The following is an 18,479-nucleotide window of genomic DNA, read 5'->3' as shown; positions in this document are numbered from 1 at the left end:
TTGCATTCAACAATATTCGAGCTATATGACGGTAGTCTGGAATAATCTATTCTGGACCAGACAATCCATTGATTGACATCATGAGCATCGATTAACACAATTGGGATACGATGACATGAATAGCAAGTATGGGTTGCTGAAGACCTATTCTACCACGGATCTTCACAGGCTGATAATGGTTAAGGAAACTACATCAAGACATTAGAAGGAATAACAAACTTTGTATCCATGTACTTGCTATTGTATGGTACATCAAGGGTAACACAGGTACAGAAGCTCACCTCATCTAGATAATTTAACACTCGACAAATCGGTGACCTGTTTGGGATCATACCATAAACTTCCTTTTTCAACATCCATGGACTTTCTTAATGTTTACCTTATTCCCCCAACTACACTCATTCCCTGCGCTGACTGACTGGTGTGGTGATTCGAAGAGGACTTTTCCTAACAGACCCTGTAAATAAAAGTATATTCCTTTAAAAGATATCATCTGCTAACTTACCATTGTGAGTGAATGCTGTTTTACGCCAGAGTCCAGTTATAGCCAGACTAGTCCAGAGAAACCAGTGGCTGAAGGCATGAGATGCCATCTACTCCATAGGACATGGAACCAGTCAATGTACCGAATTAAGCACTAGATCCCCTCCTCAGATCTTACAACAAACGAAGGAGTGGTCGGGTAGCCTTGTGGTTAAAGCGTTCGCTCGTCACGCCGAAGACCCAGGTTTGATTCCGGAACTAACATTAGTCTCATTATTACAATAGTGAGTATGGCTTTACGCCGATTTTAGCAATATTCCAGCAATATCACTGTGGGGGGACACGGGACACCAGTAATGGGCTTTACAAGTTGTACCCAGGTCTTTAGGGTGACGAGCAGATGCTGTAACCACAGGGCTACCCCACCGCCCTCATTATTACAAATGTCCAGGATACCACTGACACCTCTTGAGCAGTTGGTATAAAACACTATAGGTCAAGGGAGGAAGCATGGTCTTACACAGCCTTTAACAACATATCAACATTATCAAGGAGGGTACACCACAGACAGGCTTCACACAGAGCATGCAGGTTGGGTAACATATCTTCTGTATGATGACTGAACAATCTAACCACTAGGCTACCACTACCACAACACTACCAGTAGGATGAAGACCAAAACAAAGCAGGCTGCCTTTAAAGTTTATTCTCATAAGACAATAAAACAAGTAGTAAGTATTGTACAGGGATATGCACTTGGATTTCACAAGTTGAAGTGAAAAGTTAGAAATGGATATAACACAGCAAATTGTTTATATATTCTAATAAACAACCTGGTTAAATAAAATGTTATACAAGTCATACTGTTGAATAACTGGAAACCCCATTGTCATCCACAAATACATTATGCCCCCTTGGGTACAAAATAATAAAGTAACAACACTAAAACAAACATAATAAACATGTTCAACATGTTCAACAACTTCGATGCATAACAAAATAGTTCTGCCCCGCGAACTGACAGCTCCCTGTGAACCTATGCCCTGCGTCCATTGTACCTATTCCCTGTGTCCATTGTACCTATGCCCTGTGTCCATTGTACCAATGCCCTCTCCACTGTACCTATGCCCTGTGTCCATTGTACCTATGCCCTGTTAAGACCATTGTAACTCCCATAGTGTAAAACAGACCTAGATCACCAAGACGAGACAAGGTATATAAATTTTTGTGTTTGTAAAGTTACAAAGCACTCCACTTCAACTTTGGTATGACTTACACCAATAACATGTCGAATAAGACCTAGGTGCCACTGTACCGTACAAAACAACCTTAGCGTTACGACTGTTGTAAGTCTATATTAAGGTATGGGAGTTATGATCACCTTAGTGCTAAGATCGCTTTGTACAATGGCACCCTGGTGACACAGCAATGAGCTGTCAAGGAAAACTCTATTCTAACCATGAACAGGAACACTGTACCATTCACTGATGGTGTTGGCACAAGGATGGTGATGTACAATATATACACAGCAGGGCTGGTAAAGGACATTCTAGGACCAGAGAGCTGCAGCATAACAGTCATATGTGTACATCAGGATTGCTTACCAACACAACTATGCAGTGATAGAAAAATACAAATCCGGCTACGTAAGTCATACTTATCTTGCTACCCTGACATCGCATCTCATGTGTCAATCACGTCTGTGATGTGACATTTCCCTGCTTGGTACATAACCAGCACTAAAACACTATACGTCTGATGATCACGTCACCTTCTGGACCATATCACAGCTCCTCTTGAGACAAAAGCACTCGGGGTGTCTCACTCGGACTGTCTCCATTTATAACATTCCCAGTTTCTAGCTAAGCAGCGACAGGATAATAAGCATCTGTGGATGCAGAATAGACAATGGCCGCTTCATCAACAACCACGCCTACTTCACACAACAAACAAAGAATGTAGATGCTAACAGAACATTATTGAAGTTGCATTTTAACCAATCAGTCTGACTTGTGTGACATAAAGCAGAACATGCAAGTTTTTCACAATCAAATTTCAGACAAAACATAAGATGCCTGTGCTTGTCCTATACCATGCAGAGGCTTTTTGAGGTACAGATAATGAAATGAAGCATTTCACAGAGAGAGTTCTGGTATCACAGTAGCGGGTGAGCAAGCAAGGGCACCTGGCGCTCAGCAAGGCGAGATAGCCAAGCCACAGGCATATATGGTTAAGGCAGTAAAATAGCATCATTGAACATTTCACAGTTTCAGCAAACACAAAATATTTCACTATCTCACCTACCCTAAAAGACTAAGACATATTATGCTCTTAATACTTTCTATTCCTCTGGTTCCAATCAATTTTGAACTCTTCCTCATATTCTATTTTCAATGGCTTAGTAAAAAATGCGAACTAAAGTTACAGTTATTGATAGATAACCAGAGACAACTCTATAGTTATACTAACATTTCCACTTACAATTATTAAAGGACAGTTCATGGGTATGTGCATACAGAAAACAGCTATAAAAGGTCACTTATGACAACCTCTCTACTTAGCAGTAGCAAAAGCAAGGACAAACTTGTACATTGGAATGACCTGTTCTGCAATATGTTCAAGTTATATAACACAGCTTTAGCTCTGAAGGCAAGACACCATCACAATTTCCTGAGAGATCTCACATCCATCTAGCTGACATCCTGATGTCCGCTATCAACAGTACAACCATCAGTCAGATCTACAGCCATCTTCACAACACAGATCTATCCACCAATAACCTCTGAGATCAGCCTTCCACACACTGTCACATCATCACATCTCCCACCAGATCACTCACTACCCTGTCTAAAAAAGCACATGGAAAACACCACTGAAAATCCCTATATTTCAATACAATGAACTGCCTCTTACAATAATTAACTGGTCAAACTGTTCCACTGGAAGCAAAGGAACATAAATGAAACGGTCATCAGAAATAAGAACTAGATTATTTGCTTGAGGCCATGCTCAGCTGTTGGTCCAATATTAACACTGAATTTATGTCAAAATTTAATCTTATGCAACCCTAGAGTGTCTTTTCTAAAAACCACATGACCAAACCTTCACCCCTATGTACCATGATGTACAGCCAGTGTAGCTTAACTTGCATTTAAGAACTTAAGATAACACCAAGTCTAGTTAAAATCTTTCCTCAAGAAAACAATTTTTTTTTTTAAATAGCTGTGGAAATGTTTTCTTTGCTTTGTTCTGATGTTCTTCAGGAGAGGATGATCAGAATGGTGAGATGAGTTCATTACATTGTGTGGAAGTTTTCTATAGTATCCTCCAAGTGGCAGAGAGGAACAAGGAACTCCTTAAGAGAAGATAAGATAAGACATGATTATCCCAAGGGAAATTCATATTGCCTTGGCAAAATAAAGTCTCATCTTATCTTATCTTAACACCGGGAGAATGACTGTCACAATTCTGTAGTGTTTCTCAACAAAACTCACATGTAAAACTTGCAATACAATTTGCATCCAAACTTGAGCTTGGACTACCTAGAAATGCAACAAAGTAATACCATTGTGGTTTCTGATCTACATAACAAGCTGATGCTCTGATCAAGTCTTTGAATGGCATTGAGAAGTGATACACATAAGGAAGAGAATCTATGGATGTCAACTTCTTTATTATGATGAATACAATGTTTCAGAGTACATACTTACTCCTTCATCACCTGATGAAGGGGTAAGTATATATATACTCTGAAACGTTGTGTCCTTCATAATAAAGAAGTTGACATCCATCTCTTGATGAAGGAGTAAGTATATGCTCCAAAATGCTATGTTCCTCATAATACAGAAGTTGACATCCATAAATTCTCTTCCTGATGCTCTGATGTTTTTCAGCCCATCATTTTAGTTTGCATTTATACAATTCCAGCTCAAACTAATTCATGTGATATCCTTCAGAAATCATAATACCCATTTCATGGTATACACAATTCATTGACACATGCATATACATTTATGGTTTAACCAGACTGAATATAAGAAGGTGAAGGTTACAGGGACAGAAAAATATTGCAAACACCAAGTAATGGAATAACGGCTCTCCTCCTGGAGTGCTACTCAAAGACTATCTAATCTGGAAGGACTGTTTGGCACTAACTCACTGAAGAAGATGTTATCAGAGTCCCAGTGTCTCAAAAAGACATGTATTCAGCTAACAAATTCAAATCAAAATAGGACTTCCTTTTAGACACAATAAACTCAAAACATATTTTTGAAAAAGGCCTCGGAATTAAGATAAACAACATATGAATAAATGCAAGACGATAACACCAAATCAGCTACACGTGGGATTAAATACCTTTACTAAATTATGAGATTTATACTCTCTTTCTGGGTGACTCACACTCATAAAGCAGAGCTAGTCAAACAACTGAGTTGACCATCACTCTCACAGTAGAGGGAGTCAAACATCTTATCGAACCAACACTCATACAGTAGAGCTAGTCAAACAACTGATGTATCCACCACTCATACAGCAGAGCTAGTCAAACAACTGATGTGTCCACCACTCATACAGCAGAGCTAGTCAAACAACTGAGTTGACCATCACTCTCACAGTAGAGGGAGTCAAACATCTTATCGAACCAACACTCATACAGTAGAGCTAGTCAAACAACTGATGTATCCACCACTCATACAGCAGAGCTAATCAAACAACTGATGTATCCACCACTCATACAGCAGAGCTAGTCACACAACTGATGTGTCCACCACTCACAGTAGAGCTAGTCAAACAACTGATGTATCCACCACTCATACAGCAGAGCTAGTCAAACAACTGATGTGTCCACCACTCACAGTAGAGCTAGTCAAACAACTGATGTATCCACCACTCACACAGCAGAGATAGTCAAACAACTGATGTGACACACTCATACAGCAGAGCTAGTCAAACAACTGAGCTGACCATCACTCTCACAGTATAGCTAGTCAAACAACTGATGTGTCCAGCACTCACATAGGAGAGCTACCCAAACAACATTTTTATGCAATATGTACATAATATGAAGAGAAAGCTACCTCCCTACCACAGTGCTATAGTACACTAGAATGTGAATGAGAAAGTGCATTAGATGAAAAGAGATGTAAGAACACGGAATTCAAGACACCATTGTGACAGGTCACAGTAGAGTGTGACAGAAATAGTCCTGACTAAGGTTAAGTTGAAGGAACATGATCAGACTTGCATTTCTCTGGCCTAGGTTTTTTTTTTGCATATTTGGAATAGAGAAATATTTCTTGAAACATGTATCATTCATGCAGTGAACACAGCACTGATCAGTGTCACTGTTCGTTTGTATACACGCTCTCTAGTGTATTCTGTTCCCTACACAGAGCCAAACAATTGCATCATTCCACATATACCCGGCAGTATATGCATTGCATCACTATGAATATCTTTCTTCTAATGAATCTACTTTAACTGTAATGGCAATTTTGATGCATGATGCAAAAATTTTTTTTTTTTATTTTCCTTGAAAATGAAGTCATCAATAAATGAAATTGTTACATGAACCAACAACATGATCAGTGCCCAGTTCAACAAAGCAATCTTAGCTCCGACTGTGGTAAGTCTATGTTAAGTATGGGTGTTATGACCACCATAGCTTTAAGATAGCTTTGTGGAAAGGGGCCCAGGTTGCAACGTAAACACAGGAAAATGTTGGACAACACACCTACTGAATATGGCAAAATGTCCTCAGATCAGATTTTCCACAGAGTAACATCTGCTTTAGTCAGAAGGAGATCTTAATGGGGTATGAGTGAATGTGGGTGTGGTTTGGGGGAGGGGAGAGGATGTGGTTGTCAACCAGGAATGTATGTGCTGGGACGTACTGGGGGCATAAGCAAACAAACATGTCCATACCTATTAACAGCTCATAATGTATCCCTGCAAATGTTAAATGTAGACATAATAAACAGGCCATACTGCACTCCAGTACTGATGGTCCATTGCTTTCTGACAGCTCTTAACTGTTTTCTAAGCAATATGTCATCAGACAACCTGATCAAATCAAGAGTTTTCTGGCAATGGACAAAATTACTTCATGAAACAAGTACATGTATGTTCATTTCGTACATATCTTTATGGTTCAAGGGATGGGTTTGGATGAAATGTTTCAGGTAGCAGGTAGAGGCCATTAATGTAAAATACCCAATAAGCCAACAGATCCTGCACTTTCAGAATACTGTGTATAAATTGCCCTATTCTAAACTGGCAAACTGGTTTGACCACCACTGGTACTGTCATCTACCAAATCTTCTGCCAGTGAGATTAGCATGCACAACATACAACAAGAAGGTAGTAGAATACTGGGTAACATGAAAGATAACAAACTTATTATGGAGAGATTTATGTGGGATATGCAACAATCCTTATATCAGTACATGTCCAAAGTAAGAAAATTTCAGATCAACATCAAATTAGAGCTTGATCCTGAACACAAGAGAAAACATCGCCTGATAATTATGATGATTAATATTCATAGTGAGATACTAAAACCACATTACTGAAAATGTCTCTTATCCAACTAGAGAATGGGATCTTTACATGTTCTGATGGTTGTGGGACAGACCAACAGAACATGCTTCACTGTGATTGACATGAGTGAGTTAGATTTAAAAACTTTGAACAGTAGCTCAAACAAACTGACAAACCTAGAACCACAATTCGGGCAAAGATTCAAACCCACGATCATAAGATTCTGGCAAGCCTTAGGGATGCAACTCTGAACAGTGCACTGTGGCACCTTAGAGAACTGGTCTACCCATATCCCCCCATATTTAAAATGGACACCTATTACTAATGTGTCATTCATTTTCAGAGATAAAGGATATTCAATTTTTGCTCTCACTTAAGTCTTGAAGGGGGGCACGGGTGGCTCAGTTGTCTAAGGCGCGGCGATTCGCTGTGCAGAGTTGCGTCCCTTGGGCAGGCCAGAAACCTATGATTGTGGGTTCAAATCCTGGTTCGCCCCGATTATGTTTCTAGGTCTGTCAGCACCACACCCATGCTAATGGGTTTCACCGAAGTGGTAAACGTCTGAGACCTGCATCACTTGGGGCTTTCCTCCCACATTAAGCTGTCACACTGTGATATAACTGGAATACTGTCAAAAGCGGCGTTAAACCCCACTCACTCACTCACTCACTTAAGTCTTGAAGAGGAGGAAACAAGCAATGATAAGTAAAAAAATGTGAAGAATAGATCATGTTGCAACAGATTTGACTCATAGAGAGTACATTTGATTTGTCGGCTCTTTGGAATCGGAAAAGGGAGACACTATTGATTGACTTCACAAACTTAAAAAATGTTTGCTGCTTCTAAAGCTTTGTCATCATCATTGAAATAAGATATAAAACATGTGTCAATTAAGCTTAAGAACAAACCGCTATTCACTTATCGACAACACTTGAGATAAAATAAAGATGGCAAGAAGGACAGGTATTTTGATATTTTTTCTCGAGATAGGTAGGTGAATATCTTAAAGCCAAAGATGTCAGAGATACAGTCCTAAAACACAGAGAGGAATCGCTTGAACAAGCTCTCATGATCTAAAGATAAAACATACAATAGCTTCATTAAAAAAATCTAAAAAGGCTTGATTGACAAGAGATAAAGGTTCCCTGTCATCACACCAATTGCTCAGGGTGAGTAAAATAACAAAGACATTAACTAAAGTGAAATTTTCTTGCAACACAAGCATGATAATAATTATCATAAACAATGGCATTAAACACAAAGAAGTCAGCATCTGTGTAACAATAACAGCTTTAAGCACCAAACAATACTTCTGTCAATATCAATAAAATAAAATACAAAAAATAGTGCTAACCAGTATATGTTCTGGTTAATCAAAGACAAAACTTATGGTCTGCAGACCAAAACAGAATATGAATGTTGAGTTGAACTATGTAATACCCATATGAGAAGCCTTCCCATGTTTCTGAAGGAATAGATGGAAATGGAACCAAAGTTTTGTGAACAGATTTCAAACAAGTAGCCCATTATATAAACTCACTTGACCTATGGTCTATATGACTTTACAGTCAATACACAATAGTATGATTAAAAATCAGCTAGCTGTTAGGGTACATAATGTGAGACATATCATTTAAAGTGAGATCTGAGACAAGTACTATTATAACAAACTTGAGATACCCACAGCCTCATTCTAAACCATGCAACTGACACGACACAATGACCTCACCAGAGACCATGTGGCATGTAACTCACGTCACCATGACAACACCCGAGACCATGTGGCATGCAACTCACGTCACCATGACAACACCCGAGACCATGTGTCATGCAACTCACAAGTCACCATGGCCTCATCCAAGACCATGTGGCATGCACCCACAGTACCGAGTGTCTTATCCTCGGTCAGCACACAACCACATATCCCTGAGACAGTCATCAGAACATATTGCTGAGAACCTACTTCACAGGTGTATCATGTGACAGGTGTACTTATCTGGTATGGGTACCAAACACACAGGTGTATTTAGCTACTGGGTGAACTATGGGTAAACTATAGGTGAACTACAGGTGAACTAAACTGACAGGTGAGCTCACACTACAGACTCAATCTCCACTACCACACAGCTGGGTTCCTGTATGTGCACCCGCCTCCCACTCGAGGATGCCTTCACTACAATATCTCGGTTGTAGTGACGCATCCGCTGCCACTTCCTCACTCGCTTCAGACACTTGATGACAAGCAGCATGGCTCCAGCTATGATGATGAAAGCACCAGCAGCATAGAACGTGGCATCGTAACTCTTCGTTTCATCATACATCCAACCTGTGGGAGACAACAGTGGCCATCATATCCATAAAGCTCCTTACCAATTTTTCTCTGCTTGTCTGTAGATATGGTAGACACATTAGTTTTGATTACCATCCATAGACAATTTAAATCTACTAAGGGAACAACCATATTCTATTTGATATTCTGGCAGGGGATGAGATTTTATCGAGAAAAAGAAATTGTCCCCAAAAATACAGGTTTGAACAAGACAGGGAGGCATGGTTCACTTAGGGTCATCTTGAGAAAGAATTTCTCTTACATTCTATGACACAACAAGTTCACAAAAAGGTGCACATTTCATTAATGTTAACACAAATGACTGAGTAATGCCATAAATATAATTTTCAGTATGGTTGCTATGTCATCATTGGTGGATATGAGAAGTTTCAGCTTCATTGGTACAGGGGGTTCTGAGAAGATGTTTACAGATGCTGCTGCCCTAAACGGACACCATATAAGCAGGTGGCGTGACTTTTCGTCAGGTGAGCTAAAATATATTCACATTTAATACTGTCACATTAGGTTTCAAATAATTATGTTTAAACATAAGCAAATAACAACAAGAATTAGTGAGTGAGTACGGTTTTATGCCGCTTTGACTTTTAGCAACATTCCAGACATATCACAGAGGGGCACCAGAAATCAGCTTCACCCAACAAGAATTAAGAAAAATCCTCATATGCTGAGTATAAAAGGTTCCACTTACCAGCAACAGGGGGTCCAATCAGATTGGCAATTCCCTGAATCATCATCAGCAATCCGCAGGCGTTGGTCAGTTTATCTATCCCCAGGAACTCCACCAGCATGACTGTGGTCAGGGCGTAGTTGGAGCCGATGAAGAAGCCAAAGCTGCCCGCTAGGGTGCACATGTACCAGTAGGATTGCATCAGCGGCACCAGCAGGACACTGACCCCGGACAGGATGCAGGACACAGCATACAGCAGGTTGAGGCTGAGGTTCTTGTCACCCAGGTATCCGTACAGCACCTGGCCAAATGTGTTGACTATGCCAATCACGGAGATTATCAGCGATGCCTTCTCCTCTGATATACCCAGCTCTGTTGCCCTATCAGCCATGAAAACATATGGTACATCATACCAGAAATAAAGAATAAAGTTGGAGATCGCAAATACTAAAAACAAAGGGTTACCGAGAATCTTCACATCAAACATTGTTTTCATCACCCTCTTCACTTGTTTTGACAAGCGGAGAATCTTGCAAAGAGGACATATCTCAAATATATCATCCTCATCCTCATCTTCATCATCATCAAATGAACTTATGTAGAGCTCTGGGCAGCTGCTGGATCTGTAGTGTGTTCCTGACAATTTAAGGAGGTTTCCCCGATAGAAGATGTCCTTCCTATAGAGGGGAAGGTACTGCACCATCTTGCTGGGTTTCACGGGTGTCTTACGTTGCCACACCCCATGTCCCCGATGAGGATGCTGTTTGTGGCGATTTGGGTGAATATCATTGCTTGTATTGGACACACCATTGGTGAGTTTATTTTCCTGAGGTTCTTGTGTCATGAACACAATCTGATCATCACTTGTTACTGTCAATAATTCTGCAGTCTTTATCTGCTCATCAGTCACTGTGAAATTCAGACTATGGAAGAATCTTTGAAGTGTTTGTTCGATGTTTGAACCATTTTTACGAAATTTGGCAAGAACCTCTTGTGGAATTTCGGTCTTTTGGTCTGAATTGACATAAGTTGGGAGCTGCACTTGAGAATGACATATTTGTTCAAGTTCAATTTGGTTGTCTTTGGTCTCTTCTCCAGAGCTGTCTGAGTGACTTACTTCACTGCTATAGCGACTACGGCCTCGTGAGGGCAGGCTTTGGCGCGAAATGGTTCGGGATAACTTGTCGAACTGTTCCAGTGCCCTCCTTCTTCTTTCTGCTCTGGTAAACTTCAGTGGTCGGAACAAAGCTCCACAAACAATGATGTTCAAGAGCACGCCTCCCAGAATAAGCACAGTGCCTCTCCACCCATATTCGTCAATCAAATATTCCGTCAAAGGAGCAATTATGAACGTTCCTATTCCTGAGCCACACACAGCTAGTCCTGTTGCAAGAGCTCTCTTTTGTTCAAAGTAAAAAGCCACTATAACTACCGTAGTGACATAGCAGAAAGACATACCTACTCCTGCAACCAATCCAAATGTTATGCACAGCATCTCTATTGAGTTTCCAAACGAACTGAGGATGAATCCAGCCGATGTGACAAATCCTGCAACTATTGTCATTTTCCGACATCCAAATTTGGTCACCAGTGCACTGGCTAGAGGTCCACAAATCAGTGGAACCCCGACAAAGAGAGAGCCAACCCATGATGTTTTACTTTTACTTTCGCCAAAGTGGTCTAAAAGTTCTGTATACAAGACTCCGAAGGAAAATGCACAACCATCACAAACAACAGAGATTATGAAAGCCCCTAGCACAACCACCCAGCCCCATCCACCATCTGGAGCATGTGGGAGACTTTCCACGGAGCTGTCAGACGAGGAGGAGCTGTCGGAGTGCTCCGTGTTACAGCTCGTGCTGCTCTCAGCCGACTGGTGGCGGGACCGAGGCACAGATAAGTTTTTAGTCTCTGCCATATTAAAGAATTACTACTAAAGAACTCGGCAGTATAGATTGAGAAGAGGGTGGAGAGGCATAATTTAGTCATTGGCCTGCTCAGGTGCAGAATACTTTTAAGCTTTGAGGTTTTGGTGCTCCTGGAAGGTTTTGTTCTACAGTGACTTGCCATACAGATGCTCCAATCCAGGAAAACCCTGCAAGCCAACAAGAATAGTGGTTACATTGCAATTTAGTCTGAACAACTCATTAAACAGGGAGATCAAGAGAAAGTATTTTGTGTCAAAGACTCTCTAATTTCCAACAACACTGATCAATATGAAGAAGGAAGTATGTGGGATATTCTCAAAACAAAAAGTGTCAAGCATGATCATAAAAGAAGTATTTTTTTGTTTTTAACCAGTATGTAGTGAGTGAGTGAGTATGGTTTTACGCCGCTTTTAGCAATATTCCAGCAATATCACGGCCGGGTACACCAGAAATGGGCTTCACACATTGTACCCATGTCGGGAATCGAACCCGGGTTTTCGGCGTGACGAGCGAACGCGTTAACCACTAGGCTACCCGACCGCCCCTTAACCAGTATGTAATGAACAATGAAGTATGATACACAAATGAATGAACAGTTTTCTTTAGTCTGTCAATATCCTCGACAAAGCTTTTTTTCTAAACAGACAGTAACAATACCACTGTCTTGAACACAGCCATAAAGCAATCCCTTGTTGAAGCCCAGTATGAGCCACACACATGAAGCCCACACACAGTCACACCAGGAACATCCAGGGAATTTTCACAGCTAGTAGATATTTTTAATAAATCTTTTTCAGTTTGATGCATCCTGTACACCCACAGACAATACAAACTGTCTGACCTCTCCTTCCTCCAGTTATTGTACTATATTTATTCCAGGTTATTGCCTGACTCATAACCTGTGTCAAAACAAATATCTAGCTCAAAATAACTTGTAATATACTGATGTATATTTATAAACCTATTCATTGGGATCGCTATTAAGTAAGAGACTTCTTTCTATAGGCATTAAAACCTATTGTGAGGTTTTACTTTCCAGTCGGGTTAAATCTCATAAACAGGGACGTTGTAATGTCCCTGGGATTTTACATAATATCCCAGGGATTTTATATAATGTCCTGGGTATTTTATTAATATAACTTCCATTCAGATTGTAACATGTCATGAAATGTAAAATCAAATGACAAATGTTTTCTTTATATTCCCGAGGATCGAACTCGCAACCTTCATATCTGTAGCCCAGTGAGTGTACCACGAGGCTACAGAGGTGTTGATAAGCCTCACTGGTTTTTAGAAAGTCCTTTTCAAGATCCGTACGCCAGCAACAGATATTTTACGAGCGTTTCATAGGTTCATGGAAACATAAAAATGTTGATAAATGTTGTTTTAAGTTTCTTTTTTCGGTTTATAAGCATGGAAAAACACTTTCCCTCGGTTTTGGTAGACAGAGCATGCCTTGGGGGTCGGGAAAAACCACTGGGGCTTCGCCCTACTGGTTTTTCCATCTCCCCAGGGCATGCTCTGTCTACCAAAACCTCGTGAGCGTGTTTTCTCCAATACATAATAAACTCACTGGCTTTAAGGATGATTATAAAGCAATATTGCTAATATTCATGTGGATAGATAGAGGGACTCAATTTAGCACATTTGTCCATATTCAGCTAAACATATTAAACATTCCACCATGAATTTGGAAAACACTCGATTTTGATTGGTCAATCAGAGGCATCAAATCACAATAAACCCCATCTGATTGAAACGGCTGATTTGACAGCTGCATCATCGGCAAGCTAATATTTTTAGAAAAGTACTTCTTTTACAGTCATTGTTGGTAAGCATATTTAAATAATTATATGTACTATCAATCAACCCTCGTCACTCATCTACATCATAAAACTGAAGTAAGCAAACAAACAAATTTTGGGTTGAAAATCAAGAATCAAACTTGCCATGACTGCCCATTGCCCAAGCCTTGTACTTTCAATAAGACAAATTTGTCTTGATACAAAGCCTTGGTGCAGGTGAGCTAAGAAGTATATCAAAGATTTCCCTGGAATAAACAGATGATAGACTTAATGCAAGGCCTCAAGATAAGAACTTTCAACACCTAATCTTGCGTGAGTATGATATAACACTGCAGTTACGTCACATTATGTCATCTGGTTGTGCCGACTACCACAGGTATGGTGCTTACAAACATAGAAACATAATCTGGGTGAATCTGGGATTCAACCCCACGACCATTACTGAGGATATTGCAACTGTAGCGGCCATAAAATTTCGGAGTCCCATGATGGGATTCGAACCACGGACCTTCTCATCAGAGGTCGGACACCTTGTCCACATGACCAAAGTGGTTAACCCCGTCAGCAAGCTGACAAGGTAAGGATGTCATCTGTGGGATGACTCCATGCCCTGCTACATACTCCCCCATCAACAGAAGGCACGTCCCGGGCCGCATAGTAGGGTACTGAGGCTTATTTTGCTTAAATTTAATATGAACGTGCTCAACCCCACGTTGGGCGCCAATGTAGCGGCCATATAATTTCTGAGTCCCGTGATGGGATTCGAACCACGGACCTTCTCATCAGAGGTCGGACACCTTGTCCACATGACCAAAGAGGTTAACCCCGTCAGCAAGCTGACAAGGTAAGGATGTCATCCGTGGGATGACTCCACGCCCTGCTACATACTCCCCCGTCAACAGAAGGCACGTCCCGGCTGCATAGTAGGGTACTGAGGCTTATTTTGCTTAAATTTAATATGAACATGATCAGCCCCACGTTGGGCGCCAATGTAGCGGCCATATAATTTCTAAGTCCCATGATGGGATTCGAACCACGGACCTTCTCATCACAGGTCGGACACCTTGTCCACATGACCAAAGAGGTTAACCCCGTCAGCAAGCTGACAAGGTAAAGATGTCATCTGTGGGATGACTCCACGCCCTGCTACATACTCCCCCGTCATGTAGCACAACCAAAAGCGTGCAATGTTGCACAGTGAATTGCAGCAGCTCAGATGACTGGGCCATCAAGACACACATTTTGGCTTTGATACAATAAGTCTTTGAATGGCATTTAGAAGTGATACACATAAGAAAGAGAATTTTTGGATGTCAACTTCTTTATTATGACGAAACACAACGTTTGGGAGTATATGCTTACTCCTTCATCAGGTGAATCAAATGTTTTCTTTGCAGCTTATGTCTTCCCTGACGTATATGATGAGGTCGCCTCTGGCTCTACCTGGGTTAGTTTTGGCTCGGTCAGTTCTTAGTTATAGTTTGGAAGGGTAAATTTAGATCTAGCAGAGAATTTTTTTTCTTGTATGCAGGCTATATGTGGATTATGTCTATGTGGGCACTGGTTGGAGAGTGAGGAGTGTTTTATAGATTTACAATGTATGTTCCAGGGCATGCATGTGCCTGGGCAGTCGGTTCTTGCATTTAGTTTTTGGGAATTTGCATTGTTTGGCAGTGTGGTTGTATTGTAAGCAGTTGGTGCTCATTGTTTTACTTGTTTAATATGTGGTTTAACTTTTAGGTTGGTGTGAGGGCCAAAAGAGATTGTTTGGGGGGCTTCTGGATGTTTAGATGTTTTTTAAAAAGTTATGATGACGATGGGGGTTGGGAAGGTTTTGCCGTCTCTGGTAGATTGATCCTACGGGTGCTACTTATTTCCGGTTGTGAGTGGTTATCTGGGTTAGAGTTAGCTTCCTTGGTGTATAAATTGAGGTCCTCATCAGTTTCTCTGGGGTGCATTCGTATGACGCCTCGGGTGAATAATTGCCAGTTAGTAATGGAGCTATTTACAGTGACTTGGAATATTTGTTTAATTTTAGTTCCTGCTATGTAAGATTCTTGGTTGGGGAAAATTGGTTGGGTGGGGATGGAGGAGGCTTGAGGAATATTATTTCCATAGCCGTCAGGAATGAGGGTTTCAGGTGCCCAGTCAGAACTGTTGTATGCTTCCACAGGTGTAGGCGTGTCCTTGTCAGATATGTCGGATATGTCAGCGTGAGTTATGATCCGAGTGTCTGTCATGTTTGGGTATTGTGTCTGATGTGAAGTGAGTAGTAGTTTTAAGGGGGTATTTAGGGCTTATGGAGAGAGAGAGAGAGAGAGAGAGAGAGAGAGAGAGAGAGAGAGAGAGAGAGGATGTTTGTTTTATGGATAAGACACTTAATTCCGGACCGATATTTATACTAAATGATATGTGTTATACCATGGTTTGGGTAAGTTGACCAATCACAACAAGGTTAGGTTGTGTTGACCAACCATATTAGGGATTAACATTTATGTGAATGTTTTCATAAGGTTTGGAACTATTTGGAAACTAAGATGTGTATCCTTTGTACCCTAAATTGAAAGTATTCCAAGGTTCAGAATTAAACAATTACGATGTTAATTTTTACTGATTTATAACATGCATACTCATTACTCATCACAAAATCTAGGTATCTGATTGGCCACTTACTGTCATAAAGAAGCCCATGCTAGTCAGCCAAGCAGCCTTCACACACATCAGGACTTTTCATACTTTAAGACTCCCTGTCCTACAGGGGACACGAAAAAAATCTAATATTGTCACATAAAATATTTCACCAACAAAATTCCTTGCAACTTGTGAACTTGTAGTGATAAATTTGTAAAGTGTCATTTGAGGGGTGCAATACGTTTGTGTCCACCCCTCAACCTTTGACACTATACATTCCCGTAACGCCTGCTTGTGGTCTATGTAACTAATACTATAAAAGAGCTAATCAGATTCCCTATCGGCAGGATCAGATTAATCTGTCCTAATTTTCAGGATCTCACTCCTATTTACACGCCAGGGTAGACTCAAGCTGGACATGGAGTCTATTCAACATGTTAAATATAAAAATTGTATTTTGTTTGTTTGTTTGTTGATGAACGCCTCACTTAGTAATATTCCAACTATATGACGGAGGTCTGTAGATAATCGAGTCTGGACAAGGCAATCCAGTGACCGACATCATGAACATTCCATGCAATTGGGAAACGATGACATGATCAAACAAGTCAGCGAGCCTGACCACCCGATCCCATTAGTCGCCTCTTACAACAAGCTGTTGCTGAAGACCTATTCTACCCTGGACCTTCACGGGTGAGAGAAATCATAAGAATCACACAAAAAGACATATCTTATGTTATTGACATAAAAAAAAGCAGGCCAATGTATTATCAAGTTTACAAACAGGTCGATACAACACTAAATTTGTATTCCTAACAATTTTTTAGTTCATGTGGCCATGTTGATATAAGTAAGACAGTTCTAAAAACACATTTACATACAAATAAATATAGGTCATAAACAGAAATTTGTCAACACAACTGACATAGGTTAAGCAGAGGATTTTCCACATAGCCAACCCTAGGCCAGATTACTTGTTAAAAACAACATGTACACAGTTTTGTCACTTGTGAAAATAAAACACACAGCTTTTGTCCCTTGTGAAAACAACGCACACAGCTGCTGTTTACTTGAATATGTTGTGTTAATGGTGTCGCTGGACCTTGTTGAACTATAGCAATAAACACCACACTGTGAGCTAACATTTCTCCTACTCCTCTTTCCTCTATCATTTGATGGATAGATTTACTCTAAGTTGATAGGATCTGTCCACTTTGTAGTACTACTGTCGTTTACTAGTGAATTTCACTACTTCTTTGAGTGTACACATTTGGAAACTGATCGTCAGCGCTTTCTTAAAAACTGTCAACAACTTTTTCGTACTCCTAAAGTCCCAGTGCTAAGAAACCTCAGCAGATTTGTCTCCTGTAAACTTAAAAAATTCCAGAGCTCCAGATAAGCTTTTGGTGTTGTGGGTATTTTACACATGCATTTTAAAATCGTTGGGTATCAGTAATTCTATCTGCGTATTCAAATTTCTGTTACCCACTAGTTTTTACACATGTGGGTATTTAAGTTAAATATTAAAAACACTATTCATCTAGTCCCTGCAAACTGGTGTCGTTTGGGTTAGAGAGCTTTGTAGGACTCAAAAATACCACGATACTTCCACAAGAAAGTGTGATGGCAAATGATCATGATGTAACTGTCATCTAGGAGTTTGGCAAGGTTGACGGAATGCCCGTTTATAATTTCAAAATAAGTTGCTGATTTACTAATCGAATACGCAGGGTTATTTCACAATATTTTGATGATACGCACAAGTTATATTTTTGTAGTGTATCTGTAATGTTTGTAGCGTATTTGATACGCCTGGATTTTATTTTACTGCGTATTTCTGCATTTCTGATGCGTATTTTACGCAGATACGCAGCTTATCTGGAGCTCTGAAATTCTAATAAATACTCTCTTATGAACACACAATGCCATATAGAAAGTGGTCACACTTGTCAGAGGGGTACACAAAGCGCGTGATTTGGACTGCCAGTTGTCAGACTTTCATTTTGTGGAAGCGCCGGTGGCAGAGTGGCTTAGATAGCAGACTTTATGTGCTGACCTCACTGAGACTGGCAGTG

General features: G+C 40.4%; 1 protein-coding gene across 3 annotated transcripts in view; it reads right to left on the bottom strand.

Annotated features, from left to right (window-relative positions):
- Window positions 1-1,173: 1,173 nt before the first annotated feature.
- Window positions 1,174-18,479, bottom strand: part of LOC139468504 (monocarboxylate transporter 9-like) — a 30,714-nt gene continuing 13,408 nt past the window's right edge. For 2 of the 3 annotated variants that reach the window (XM_071250495.1, XM_071250496.1), the window contains exons 2-3: window positions 10,062-12,135; window positions 1,174-9,349 (exon numbers count right to left, since the gene is read on the bottom strand). In XM_071250495.1, coding sequence (XP_071106596.1) covers window positions 9,117-9,349; window positions 10,062-11,958 — 2,130 coding nt within the window. In that variant the 5' untranslated portion in view covers window positions 11,959-12,135 and the 3' untranslated portion in view covers window positions 1,174-9,116. The remainder of the gene's footprint in view (window positions 9,350-10,061; window positions 12,136-18,479) is intronic. The other variant, XR_011653694.1, reaches the window with a different exon arrangement.

This window comes from Haliotis cracherodii, unplaced genomic scaffold, assembly GCF_022045235.1.
Source record: "Haliotis cracherodii isolate W230 unplaced genomic scaffold, xgHalCrac1.p SCAF_2, whole genome shotgun sequence".
Lineage (NCBI taxonomy): Eukaryota > Metazoa > Mollusca > Gastropoda > Lepetellida > Haliotidae > Haliotis > Haliotis cracherodii.
Note: the sequence above shows the minus strand (reverse complement) of the source record. Positions and strands in the feature narration are given on the sequence as shown.